This window comes from Megachile rotundata, chromosome 9 (assembly GCF_050947335.1).
Source record: "Megachile rotundata isolate GNS110a chromosome 9, iyMegRotu1, whole genome shotgun sequence".
Taxonomy (NCBI): domain Eukaryota; kingdom Metazoa; phylum Arthropoda; class Insecta; order Hymenoptera; family Megachilidae; genus Megachile; species Megachile rotundata.
The window spans coordinates 3189087-3203336 of NC_134991.1; the positions used below are offsets into that span (position 1 = coordinate 3189087).

The 14250-nt window shown below is 26.5% G+C and overlaps 1 protein-coding gene across 1 annotated transcript; it reads right to left on the reverse strand.

Annotated features, from left to right (window-relative positions):
• Positions 1–950: 950 nt before the first annotated feature.
• On the reverse strand, positions 951–10001 carry LOC105663299 (glutamine amidotransferase-like class 1 domain-containing protein 3, mitochondrial). Its single transcript, XM_076535256.1, has 4 exons — positions 9731–10001; positions 5359–5648; positions 2285–2448; positions 951–1293 (listed from the first exon to the last, which is right to left on the reverse strand). The coding sequence occupies exons 1-4, from the start codon at positions 9875–9877 to the stop codon at positions 1076–1078; spliced, it is 819 nt and encodes a 272-aa protein (XP_076391371.1). The 5' UTR covers positions 9878–10001; the 3' UTR covers positions 951–1075.
• Positions 10002–14250: the final 4249 nt, after the last annotated feature.

Here is a 14250-nt window from a genome sequence, read left to right on the forward strand (position 1 = left end):
AACTCTTGCATGAAAAGTTTGACACAACTTAATGACAAAAATTCATATTATCATAACATTTATGATATGTTTTTTTTAGGTTTAAGATTTTATAAAAGTACCTATACATAGTTTTCATTTATATTCTTATTAAAAAATGATTAGTTATCAATGGAAATGAAAAATTAATCAAAGCAAAAGTTTCCAACTTGTTTAGTTATGATTTAAAAAATCTAATATGATTTGATAATACATTATACGAAGTATCATTTCTGCCAATTTGAAATTGATGTTTCTAAAAAATGATTGCATAAGGATTACTATAATGTTCTGAGCACAAAATTGTTATTGGTCAATAATAGCGGACAGTGGTACAAAATAAAGTTTTAAATACAATATTGTATTCTAAATTTCAATTAGGATATTAGATTAGCTGTAAATACTTATAATTTAAACTTAGTTTTTTTAAAAGTTACTATTTATTTTAATCTAACTTGCATGTCTTAATAAATTATTTTTTATAAAAATTGAATATCATTCCAAACAACACTAAATACTTTAATTCGTGTTAATAATTTAATGCAATACTTAGCTTAACAAATTTTCGATCTGCTTCAAAAGTTTTAAAATTGTGACAATGGAGTAGATGGCCAGTTTAAATAAACAATCACGTTAAATTAAAATTTTAATAATTCTTTTAATAATGAGATATTATATCATTGTTTACTGTTATAATTGTCTATAGTAAATCTTAAGTTACCATCGCTATTAATCTGCTTTATTATGCCAGAATTATTTCCACTCTGTTTACAGAAGTTGTCTTAAATATTTTGCACTCCTGAAGTGTATATTTTAGATCTTTTTATTTAAATTGTTCTATAATTCTTTTATAAAATACAAATTCAGAAATTTTTACTTAATTTTATATAAAATCCTTTTTTATGTTTAAGTATAAATATAAGTAAGGCAAGTAGACTTTGATAATAATTATTATTTAGGAATAATACTTTACATCGTATACTACAGATTTATTAAAATTGGTGAGTTGTAACATTTTAACATTATGTGACAGTTTCTGATATTCGAATAACACAAGTTATTTTTGTTTAATGCATTTTTTTAACATAGTGATTAATTTTCCTATGGAGTAGTGCACTTCTGCAAAAGTTGCAGTTTGACGCATCCAGGCTGGCGTACTAAGAATATTATACTCTTTGCATCGAGTTATTCCTTTTCCACCTTTTAATTCAACTTTGGCACCCATTTCTCTGACCTTTTTAATAGCATCCGCATATGGCCACTCCGAACACGGACCTAATATAAATAAGAATTAAACATTTCAAACTGTGATACATTTTTGCAATTGAAACATGAACTAAGGAATATTGATAGAATTTTCTTTAAAATTGTGCATTTTAAGCTTTGAATCGAAAATTTTAATAAAAATATTTTTTAAAATCTATCTGATAAAATTGTGCAATAAATGATGCATAAAATTTCAACTGTCATTTATTTCAGTAGTCTGCTATCATAAAATTAATCAATTTAAAAATTTAGCATCATGTTTGATGAAAAAAATAAAATGCAAATTTATATTAATAATTTTCATCCCTGAAAAATTTGTATTATTTTACAATTTTATAAACTCAATTCTACCTTTTCTTGTAATTGATTTGTTTATAAAAAATGCAATATATTATTATGTGTGATACATTTGTATGTGACTCATTATTTTACTATTACTATATACATGTATTATGTTATGTTTCAAATTATTATACTCTTAAAGTACATATTGTATAATAATATAGTATTCAACGATATCGTATATTGTAACTAATTCACGTTTTTTTCTGAATAAAACAAGTATGTGTAACATTAATAACATAGAATAAAAGGTAATTAGAAATCGACAAGTATTTTTTTTGTAAAACGAAATAATCTAATCTAATTAAAAGACAGAAAAATATTTTATTCCTAAATATTAATAAAGGTTTGAAAGAAGACAAAACATGTCTTTATTTATACCAATAAAACGAATGATTCCTAATTAAGTTAGTTCTCAGCCAGTTTTACGATGTGTAGTTGTTTTCTTACTTAAAATACGAGTTTAGTAACACCTTGCTCATTTAGTTTTAATATTCTATAACTTCTTCCTTTGTACAATAATAATAAATTTTTTATTTAATTGATTCTATTTTATTAAATACAGTTTTGACAATTTTTTAAAATTTCTGTCTTTATTGAGTACTACAAACTTGTTTATAAATAAAGTATGATACAAGTCATTTTTTGAATAACTTACTCTCTCGTCCAAGCGTGATTTTACAACCTTTCAATACTTTTGCAACTAGGACACTTGCTATACACATCGTTGCAATCGGTTTTTTCGCACAAGAAAAGTCTTCAATGAGTTTCTCCAGATCCGGAAGAATAGTACAGTCAGCGCCTTTTTGAGCAAAATTACTTCTGTAAAACGCAATAATTTGTATATATTAAAAACTCTTCTTTTATACAGTATTATTTCTCTATTGCGTATAAAATTCAATATTTTGATAAGTTTAAGAATGATTATCACAAGAACATTTTATTTCTTATTTTTGTTATCGTTTACTTGTTTTATTCATAGGATTTCTTATTTGCAATACTTGCTATTATTTTATTAAAATAACATATAAGTACATTATCTAAAAAGCGATATTATTAAGAATTTATTTTAAACAATTCTAGAAACAATAGCATCTGATTGAACATTTTATTTAAGAGAAGATTCATTTGTAAGTTAAAAATTTGTCAACCCATTATCTAATCGTCGCCATGATTAATTATTGAAACAGTCATACTCTTGTTTATATTTAATTGCTACACCTTATACTGTCTTCAGATTGTCTTCAGATTAAACGATCAAATTGAATCATTGTGTTCAAATAAAAAAAGTGAGTAAAAATAAAAAAAATGTTTACATGTATTAACATGTTTATGTATTAAAAGTGAAAAGAGATATGGAAGTTGTACGTAGTATTGATACAGAAAGTCGTCCATTATTAAGATGCACTGTATATATTATTGAAAAACTTATTGTTTTAATAAAGTGTTTAAAAACCTAAGTTAACCTATTAACGCTCAAACGAACGATTTTTCGAAGACTTTTTTGTTCGAAGAATTCGAAATATTTTATGTCAAAATGAAAGCAATTTAAAAAAAAAAAAACATAAATTTGCTTTGGTAGATCTGTTTCAATTAACTGTGTCACATTATAACTGTTTGAGCTCAACTTTAATATGTAAAAAAAAAGCTGTCATTCTAACTTCTGGGCACGCGTAATCCTCCCGCTCTGATTAGTCCACGTTTTTCTTTAATAATGGAAAAACGAAGCTTCAAACCCCAGTTTTGCAAAGGGAAATCTTGTTCAGATTGACGTCCTCTACCACATATTTCCGGAAGTTACTCTACTTGTGAGACACCCTGTATGTATGTTTATCGAAATATAACATTAAATACGGCTAGATAAAATCAGCTCATCAGTTAACGAATTAATATAAAATTTTTTTCATATTTCTTCAGAGTTTAATCGTTTAATTCGGGGACACATAAATCTTTACATAAATGTCTCCTGGATTTATGAATGATGTTATATCGAAATCAAGGTTAAGAAGTACATAAACCTTCCTTTTACGACATTTATAATGTACCCGAAGGGGGGTGGCTATTTTGAAAATAAAATAATCACTGGTTTGATAACATATCGTCAAATAATTAACTGCATGCTATATATTATCAGAATAACATAATATTTCATGTAATTTTCTTACATTACTTGTTTTATATTGATTGTAATTTACAAAGAAATAAAATACAATTGAATAAATAGGTTTAAAATTGCAATTTATGTAGTAGACAAAATTTATTATCAAAATAAAAGTCTACCACTATGTCACAATGTAAATTCACATTAATCAAATACAAATTTTAACGTTATTTCCAGTTGTTACCGAATAACCGAATTTTGTAACGTTATTTCTTATTCATTTAGAACAATTATATCTAATAAACATTGCAACAAACAACAAATTCCAAAAACACGTATCCTCTATTTTTGTCCATAGTTTACGTACACGAAGTTGCAAAAAAATAGATCAACATTTAGTGCAAAAATTTAAAAAAAAAATCGAAATTTTCAAAATATTATTTAAACAAATAAAGTTTATTGAAATTTTTTAACGCACAAAAACTTTACAATTCATCAGACAAACATTATTCATTCCATCAATATAAATCCAGTCAAAGAATTTAACAAACGGAAGCCAAGCAACAATAAACAAGAGTATTTAACAAGATCGGAAAAGATAAAGATGACCAAAATATAGACTGAACAGCTATACAAGCCAATAGACAAAATTCTAAACAAGTATCGAATTCTATTTCCCCGACCAGCAACTCCTAAAAAACCACCGACACTGAAACTTCCAATCTTACCAAACTTTTCATTTTCACGAAAGATCCATGACAATGCAATGAAATGTATCAGACAATTATATTTGAACGAGATACCACCTCTGTCTGTCGAAATTCCAGACATCAAACTTTCGGAACCAATTCTAAATTATCAAACTAATTGTAAGACACATGACAACCGATTTGAAATTGAGACAGGTTCGTTTAAAGTTACTCCTCACACTCAAACCATCAATAACATAGAACAGCAGTGGCTAGATAATTATTTGAAAGGCAATTCGGTTTCCAATTTCGACAACTTTGTCATTCCTCGCATTGATAAACAATAAACTCACTTTACTCGCGTAGTGAGTCTACACTACTAATTACAATAAAACGAACTTCCGAAAAATATTTTTTATAATCATCAAGATTACCTTCTTTCTTTTTTTTAAAGCTTCTTTATATTTTTTACTTAGTAGTATTATACATAGTTCGTGCCAAGATAAATTCAAGGACTTTTCATATCATAATCTTCAGATGACTTTGCAGAAGCAAGAAAATAACTTCAAAAAATGGTATGCTTGAATTAAATGCTTTACATCAAATACTTAAATAAGATTTCATTTCATCATTTGCCAAAAATACTGTTTAAATTTCTTTAAGTTATTTTTCATAAACATAATTTAATTTTTCGTATAATTAAAAATTTCTTAAGTAGTATGGTTTCAGTAACTGTCCAAAATATACAGTACATTCTTTGTATCTCTATGCAATAAGCATTACTAAATTATTTACATCGAAAAACTAGATTTAAAGCATGTAGCATGAAAATTTAGTTACGAAACAAACAGATTCACTGTTTTCAATCAGTATTTCAAGGATTAATATATTAATTAGCCGTGAAGCTATATTACAACTTTCACGTATAATTTGAATACTAACAACGTCTTCACAACGCCAAATCCTCCAGGGAGTACAAGTGCTTTATGCGTACAAGCTTCACATTCGCACAGTGGTTGTATACATGATCTAGTTATTCTGGCAGCTTCAATTAATGCATTTCTGGGTGGGCTGTCTGGGTCAGGTTCTTTGGTATAGTGATTGACAGTCTCACAGATTTCTATGTCTGGCGCGTAAAAACGTGGTACCATACCTTTCTGTATAATATGTATGATAGAACTCATAGCTTCTGAAATTTCGGTACCATCGAGATAGCCACACCCGCATAAAATCTACGGTAAAAATATTTAAATGCAAACCATTTTGTACATTATCATTAACTCCTTTGTTATCAACATTCCATACACCGATTCGTAAATCATCAGGCATTTTTTAGTGATCTATTCAAAATGACCACACTTTCTACTATACTTTTAAACTACATGCAGATTCTCTGACTTAAATAAACTTAAATAAACTGAAAACCGTATTTTTTATGTTGTTTAAATTTTTCGATGTATGAGTGTCGAAAGTTTAACGCTAATTTTCTGTCAAAATATCATAATTTGAGAAATTAATAAATAGTTATTTGATTTAATATTGCTAGTAGATAATAATATTAATGTGAAATGAATACTCTTATTTTTCTTTATATATTTTTTGTATAATATATTTTGGGGAATTTTTCTTTTAGAAAGATGTACTTGAAAATTATACCATACTGGATATTTCAGAAGAAATGTACATAATGAAAATTTCAAGTTTCCATGACAAAGAGAAAACAAAATTATCCAACCAAAAGGGCTAATATAAGGTCTCTCGCTGCTGTCACTATTTTCCATAGGAAAATTTACTATATGAGTATTAATACGCAGCAAAAATATGATCTTATACAAATTTCATATAAACGTGGACGCAAGAATAAATTTTTCGAACCATTGTATAAGTTCAATGTGTTAAAACATTTATTCTCGGGTGTTTTTGCACGTTCATCAGTACGAAAGATATTCTATTACGTATAGAGTTACATCATTCTTTTTATATTTACTAAACTGATTCTTATTGCGATATACAAATTATATTTTTTTTCATATAATACCAATGCAACTTTTAATTTTCAAATACTTTACACATTACGATTTATGGCTTCCTGTTCAGCAGCTACTTAGTGCTTACGAATCAAGCGTTTAACATTTGTAATTAGGCAATAGAATGTACCTTAAAAAGTATTTTCTATCAGGAAATGAATTACAAAACTCGCAGGAACGATCAAGAATTTAACAGTTTAATCATTCTGTTCGCTAACGATGTTCACTGTTTTTACGCGAAACTATAATCCGCGTTACAGTTACATACTTTTCAAGAAACAAATCGATATACGTTTTCACTCTCTGCAAAAAGAACATTAGAGTACGTTTACAGAAGAGCTATTACGGTGAGTAATATTTCAACTGGAAATCATTTATATTTGAATGAGTTAATAAGGAAATAACTTGAACCACGTTTAAATTTTCGCGTGCAGAAATGAAGCAGTATCTGCACAAGAATTACGACGATTCAAGCAAGCTTATTAATCTAAAGATACTATTAAGAAATGAATAATTTAATGATAGAAATGTTTAGCTATTTTCCCATTAAAGAAAATGAGATTCGATTAGAGAAAAAAGTGGTGCAATAAATAATTCGTAGTTATATAAGTATTTCAAGTCATATTTAAATTATTTCGTTCCGATTAAAAATATTTGAGACAACGTTTTCTTATATTTTCCACATTTACTACTATTTCCGCAATGATATTGCACAAAATAATATTCGTGACAGATTATTAATTATGTAATAGAAGATATCTTGGTCAATGTAACTGGGCATAAGTAAATTCTTAATAAAAAATAAATCGGGGATATAGAACAACGATTTTTGATGGGTAGCTACGTTTTTGAGAAAATTTATTGTAAATTAAATTTTAATATTAATATACAATAAAATTAATATTAAGTAGAATTTAGTAGAAAACTGCTAATATCAGTTGCTCCCCATTATTTCAATTAATGTATATTATAAATGAATAAATATAATTATTAATATGGTTAAAATGTATTATCAATCAATAGCTATACCTTTTCTTGCTGTACATAACATGCTACGTGTACTTGTGACATTTGCGATTGTAATTAATTATTTGATAAAAGATATATTAACATATATTTTGGATTTATCTTTATACATACATATTTTAAATGAAATAGTGAACAAAAATGCAAACAAAATAAATTAGAAAATGTTAGATGTAATTAAAATGCACCCATTTACTCTACAGTGAATAGTAAATAGTGAACAGTAAACTGATAATGCTTTGGGGCATATTGATACAGATGTAAAATATCTTACTGTAAATTTAAATAATTATTTCTATTTCACTTTGAAGATAAAGTCACAATAAACTGTTTATGCTGTTTCATATTAGTTTTATATTAAAATCCCTATTTCTTTTATTAATACAACATTAAATGTTCTTTTTCTATTTGATATTTATTTGTACTGTGGCTTATATTATCTTTTTATTTCTATAATACATTTCAAGTCTACGAATACTTTTCTCTTTCACTGTATATGCTGCGGATGGCATAAGCTTTATCAATAATGTATTACAGTTTGATTTCTTAACATAGTTCCAAACCATGTTTAGAGGAAAAAAAGAATTTAATTAAAAATAGGTAATGCGAATTAAAGCACTGTATTATCATGATCTTGGGAAGATCAAAAATAGGTAATCTGAAAGTGTCAACCTATCACATAATAAGTCATCATGCAGTAAAACTTTAATATAATAACATTGTGCATATAAATAGAGTAACAAGACGTAATTATTTTGTCTTCGAAAGACTTAATAAAGCTTCAAACTAATTCAAGACATTTTGCATATATCGTCATCAAATGAATAGAGATGAATATACAATGTAATTTTTATCATGAGAACAAAGGGGACTGAATCACAACTGTTAACATAAATATACGTACACTCTATTAAAATTAATAGATAAATAATAAAGTTCATACAATTTGCTTTGATCGAGCTATACACACAAAGTATTCAGAAAATGTCATTATATCAATGTACAGTATCTATTAACTTATATCATGCAAATTTTTTAATTATAATTTTTCTTTTGTAAACAGCTTTTTTCTAAAATTAAATTGAAGAGATTATAAACCCAATTGTTTTGAAAACAGGCAGGCAAAAGATCATTATTTCATGCTTCCGACTTATTTTTCCTTAAGAAATTCACTCATGTCCAATAATACTACTCGATCTTCCATATCAAAGTACTTATATTTCGCTTCTGAGGTGGTTATGTCATATATGTATGTCATGATCGAAATAAATTTGTAGTGAAAACGACCGGATATGTACGCATTAAAAAATTCTTTTAATTTTTCAAAGTATTTTCATTCTGCTGAAATATCTATATTTCTTGAAACGTGCAAAATTGTGTTCAAAAATTATTATGACGCATTTGTGAGCTATTTTTGAATACTGACCGTATCTTGCGAATATGTAAATAGTAAATAGTTGAAAAGTTGATGCCATTGAAATATGTTTTTGCATAATGAACCGTAATGCTAAATTAACCATTTTTAATTTTAATTCTATATTATTACTTTGCCTTTTTAATATACCTTAAAAAAAATACATAAACACTAAAAGTATATGGTCATTTCAAATGTCAATATGAATTTACTTAAATTATTCAAGACGTTTAACTGGACTTCATGAAATTCTTGTAGAGAAAAAAGGAATTTAAGAAATTCTTTAAGTTATCTAAACTGTTTCAGTTATATGAAATTAGGAATTTAAAGTTCGTTACATGATTTATAATTTGGAATAATTAAAATTTTTCAAGTTCCTTAAACTGAAAAGCCCAGGTTATTTAAATCATGTTATTTCATTTATGTATAATACTTCAGATGTGTAACTGATTTAAGATGTTTATATAATTTAATTGATTTATATTATATGTTATTCAAGCGATTTAAATAATTTAAATGAATCAGTAAATCTCTTAAATTATTCAAATTGTTTAAGTTATTCTGTGTTATAATTGTAAATATTGTTCATTAATTAGCGAAATCATTTTTTTAATACATTGAACATACTTGTAAATGTAGGATAAAAGGATCATTATATTATTTTGGATACTGTAAAAGTTATTAAATAATTACCAAAGCGTTATAAAAATTTAGTTCTATATAGGTATCTGACGTGTAATTCAATTTAAAGTAACCTCTGTTCATATCACTTTCAATTTATGATTATAGAATACATAATTTACAGATATCCTATAAAATATAAATAGTATGCATTATGTGTACTTACAACAGCTACATGTATTGGTTCCGGTTTTTTCTTTAGTACTTTGCACTTTCTATTCAAAATTTGTGATGTATATAAACTGGACGATAGTACAGATCTAAATATGTTAGGATCATTTCGCAACAACGGTGATATTCCTAAACGTAACATGGTACGAAATTAAAATATGGTACAAAGTTTCAAGTTATAAAATCATTTAAAATTTTGTTCGTTGGTTAGGATTAGATTTGACAACTAATTTTACATAATAATTTCTTCCATTCTTCTTTTAGCGCTACTCACTTGTTTTATTCAGGAAATAACATTAAAATTATAATTTTGAAATATGTGGATATCAGAATGAAAATAAAATGGCTATTTAAATTTAACTTTACATGTGCTTTTATTTTTTATATTTGATTACTCTAGAATTTCACTATTATTACTTTACTATTTTACTACGTTAATACTTTATTCTACAACTTTATAACTGTATTACTGTACTATTTTACTACTTTACTGTTTCACTATTTCCCTATTTTCTCATTTTACTTTTATTTTTTGCATTCCCTAAAATTCTGCTTTTCTAATATACAATAAAACCTTTCAGCTAAAAAATGATATGCTTAACTATTATTGGAATATTATTATATTTATTTTGTAAGATTGTGTCATAATTGATATATACATACTAAAATATCACAGTACTTAACAGCAATTGTTACTTTCGATGCTTTCCAATTTCCGAGGTATTATTATCAATTATTATCGATAATTTCAATGAATTATGCATACGTTAATTATACTTATTGTTAGTGATATATCAATGTACTATTAAAATATACCGCGCAATTTTGCGATTCAAATCTATTTACTTTGGTTTACTCATTAAATCTAGCATAACATAACCGGTGTTAAATTTATGTTTGAAGTTCGAACAGGAATAAATAAATTTGAATTATCGAATTATGCATTACATTCTGTTCTAGTAACTGGTGTTCGTTCTAATGATATTGTAACTAGAGTTTCAGAAGTTTCAATTACTTTATGACCAATTCAATGATTTAATTATAATTTCTAATTGGATATTTTTTAATTGAAAATAAAGTCATATTTGTTATTTAATAATTCTCTAATCACTAATTAAAATTGAAGTAGTTAGTAAATAGAATTTAATTAATGATCAATAGTTATGTTACTCCTGATAGAGAATTAAAATTTAATTTCTAAATTATAAACTATATTTCAATCATTAATTAAATAAAAGTTTTTATAAATTAATATCATTCTTTCTAATCTAGTTATTATTACTATTTATAGAACTAAATTTGAAATATAGAATTGACTGTGATGTACTTCATGTAATATTTTTTCATCAGAACATTATCGAATTCTTGTTTAAATATGTAATAATTTCGTTTATTTGTGTGCATCTTCCTACTTTTCAAGGATGGTGACCTATATTTTTATGTAAATGAAATTGTATAATTTCTCTTTAAATTAATATTTTGTGTCATTCTCCTTTAATTCATAAAAGTAATTAACTTTCACGTACAATATTATTCACTATTAATAAAATATTAAGCCTTTTAAAATTATTTCATAATTTTGGCCAGTAGTGTATTATTGATGTACAAATATTCGTATTTAAATGTTACCGATATCTACCAATAATGTTATCGATAGCATCATTTCTATTTCCATGTATCCATAATAGAGGGCAGTAGCAACAAGAATTATATAAGGAGCCCTCAATGTACTTCGTATAAACTACGTTGAAGTTACATTTGCTCGATCGGTAAATTCATTTTCTGGTGTTGTTCTGGTTTGCAACTGTGCTAAGAGCAGTAAGAGTCAAAGGAAAATCAAAATAGCAGGATAGAAGGAGAGCAAAGAGGTAAAAGGAAAATGGAAAGAGAAGAAGAAAGTTTGAATCTCATGTGCTTAAATAAACATCGGTAAGGTAGACTGAACTTACTTTATGGCTCGTATAACCGTTATTGAGCTCTAGAAGCAATTTTCGCTCAGTCTATGAATACGGAACACATAATGGGGTGCGGTAGAAAGATTTAACAACACCATAAGAAAGAATACTGTATGTGATAATAAATCCACCCACTGTATATTCATTGAAATATATAAATCTTATGTGAAATGAAATTTTAGATCAATATATGAACGAATCTTAATTATTCTGATTAATAAAATAAATAAAAATATACTTTTTATATAAAAGCGGCTTTATACGAAGGAAATTATTATGTGGGTTAATGAATAGATTGTAGTAGTTTATGCAAATATAATGTATTGCGAACATACTAAATATACAGGGCAAATATAGTAAGTACACATTCCTGTAGTAGTTACAATATTTATATATTTCTGCTTAACCAATACATTCATTATTACTATTCAGTACACAGGACGTCATAAAAAATAATTATGTATGTTGCACATATGAACATACTTAAAAGGTTATTAAAACCTTTTAACATTTCGAAATTCTGAAATGATTATGGATAGGTAAATATGCACAATTTCATTATATCAATGTATATATTATTATATACTGTTTTAACTGCTTAAAAAACGTGACGACTAATAAGTGCAAAATGAGAATAGCAAAATGTTAGTACCGATGAAATTTACATCGATTGCAATGCAAGGTCTGCAGCAAATACATAATTAAGTTATACTTTACGGAAACATACATGTGATAAATTACTAAAAATTTATGTTTAAACTTATATTTCGCTGTAGAAAATAATGAAATTTTGTTATGATTGACGTAATAAACCAATAATTGATTAATTAATATAATCCGGGTAAAAATTAATTAAGTCGAATACTTCTTAAATGCTTTCTATGTCTACACCTGGTTCAATTTTTCTATTTAATTAACAAATTCCGTGGAGAATCACTACAGTTCATGTCATCCTTATTTTGTTGATGACGAAATTACTAACGAAGAAACGATGCTCGTTAAAAAGGATTCAAGTATAGCTTACAAATAAAAATGGCGCGAATATCATATTAATATGAAAATTGAATGTCTTCATTTTCGAAATTGCAAAACATGCTAAAATGAAGAATAAAATCTATTATACTGCCATTGACAACAGTATCGATTATTTATTAATGCATTGTAATTTTTGGGTGATAAACTAATAACTGAAATTTTGTCTATTTTATAAAATTTACGTTACAGCAATTTCAATTTTCTGTCTAGCATATATTCATAGATGGCAGTGCTGAAAAAACCGGTCGGATTGTGCATTTCTATATTATTGTATTAGGTCGAGTCATAAGTAACTTCCGATGCAGCTAAATAGATTTTATTGTGTGTATGGTGAGATTATGAAGGTATAAGTCACCGCGAATTGTTGAAGTCAAATTTAACGATTACTACGGATAAATACATTCAGTAATTGCAAAGAGTGCAAGAGAAACTCCTAGAAAAGCGCCCTGCTCTCGTCAATCGTAGAAATGTCATTCTTTTACACGACAACGCGCGACCGCATACAGCAACGGTAACTCAAGAAAAAATTCTTGAGCTTGGATGGTCTGTTTTACCACATCCACCTTACTCCTCAGATCTTGCCCCGACAGACTATCACCTTTTCTGTTCTTTACAAAACTTTTTAAATGGAAAAACCTTCAATTCTGAAGAGCACGTCAGGCAGGCTGTTGAAAGCTTCTTCCAGTCCAAACCAACCACATTTTACAAGGAAGGAATTGATAAACTACCAGGAAAATGGGAGAAGGTTATAGAAAATAGTGGTGAATATATAATAAAATAATATAATTTTGTTGTTTAATGAGAACGAAATAAATGTCTGATAAAAAAACGGAAGTTACTTATGACTCGACCTAATATATCGTATCAGAGTTCAAATATAATTTAAACTATAATAAACAGCTATTGTTTCTTCGACGTTAACGATAGAAAATTGATACTATTTACTTAAAAATAATTGTGAATGTCAAAAATAAATATTACATAATTTTACTACAATATGAAGTTGCTTCAGTGTCGTGTGGACATTTTGTTAGTTGAATTGATTTCTAAAATTTTCGACATGACTGGAAAACGTCCATTAAAAAAAAATATAAGAAATATATATGTATAACATGTAAAATATATAAAATAAACATTACAGATCCCATAATAATAAAAGATATTTTTTTTCAAATTGCTAATTTATTTGTTGTAATATATATGTATTGCAAGTATAATAAAAAAAATTTCAATTCTTTCCTAGCTTAAATCGCTTCAGTTTTGATGCAAGATTACGTTTCATGGACAGTCACCGAACAAAAAACAGAGTATTCAATATATTAGCGGATAAGACAGTAATGACAGCGTATACATATGTATATAATATATTTTTCTACGTACTGATGAATGAAGTTATTATGTTTTTTAGCGATGATCCAAGGACAATGTATTTTTTACATGAAAACATGATCACACAGAATCAAATTCTGTCAATATTAGCGAAAAAGTATTAAATTATAGCTAACAGCTATGTGATAAAAAAATA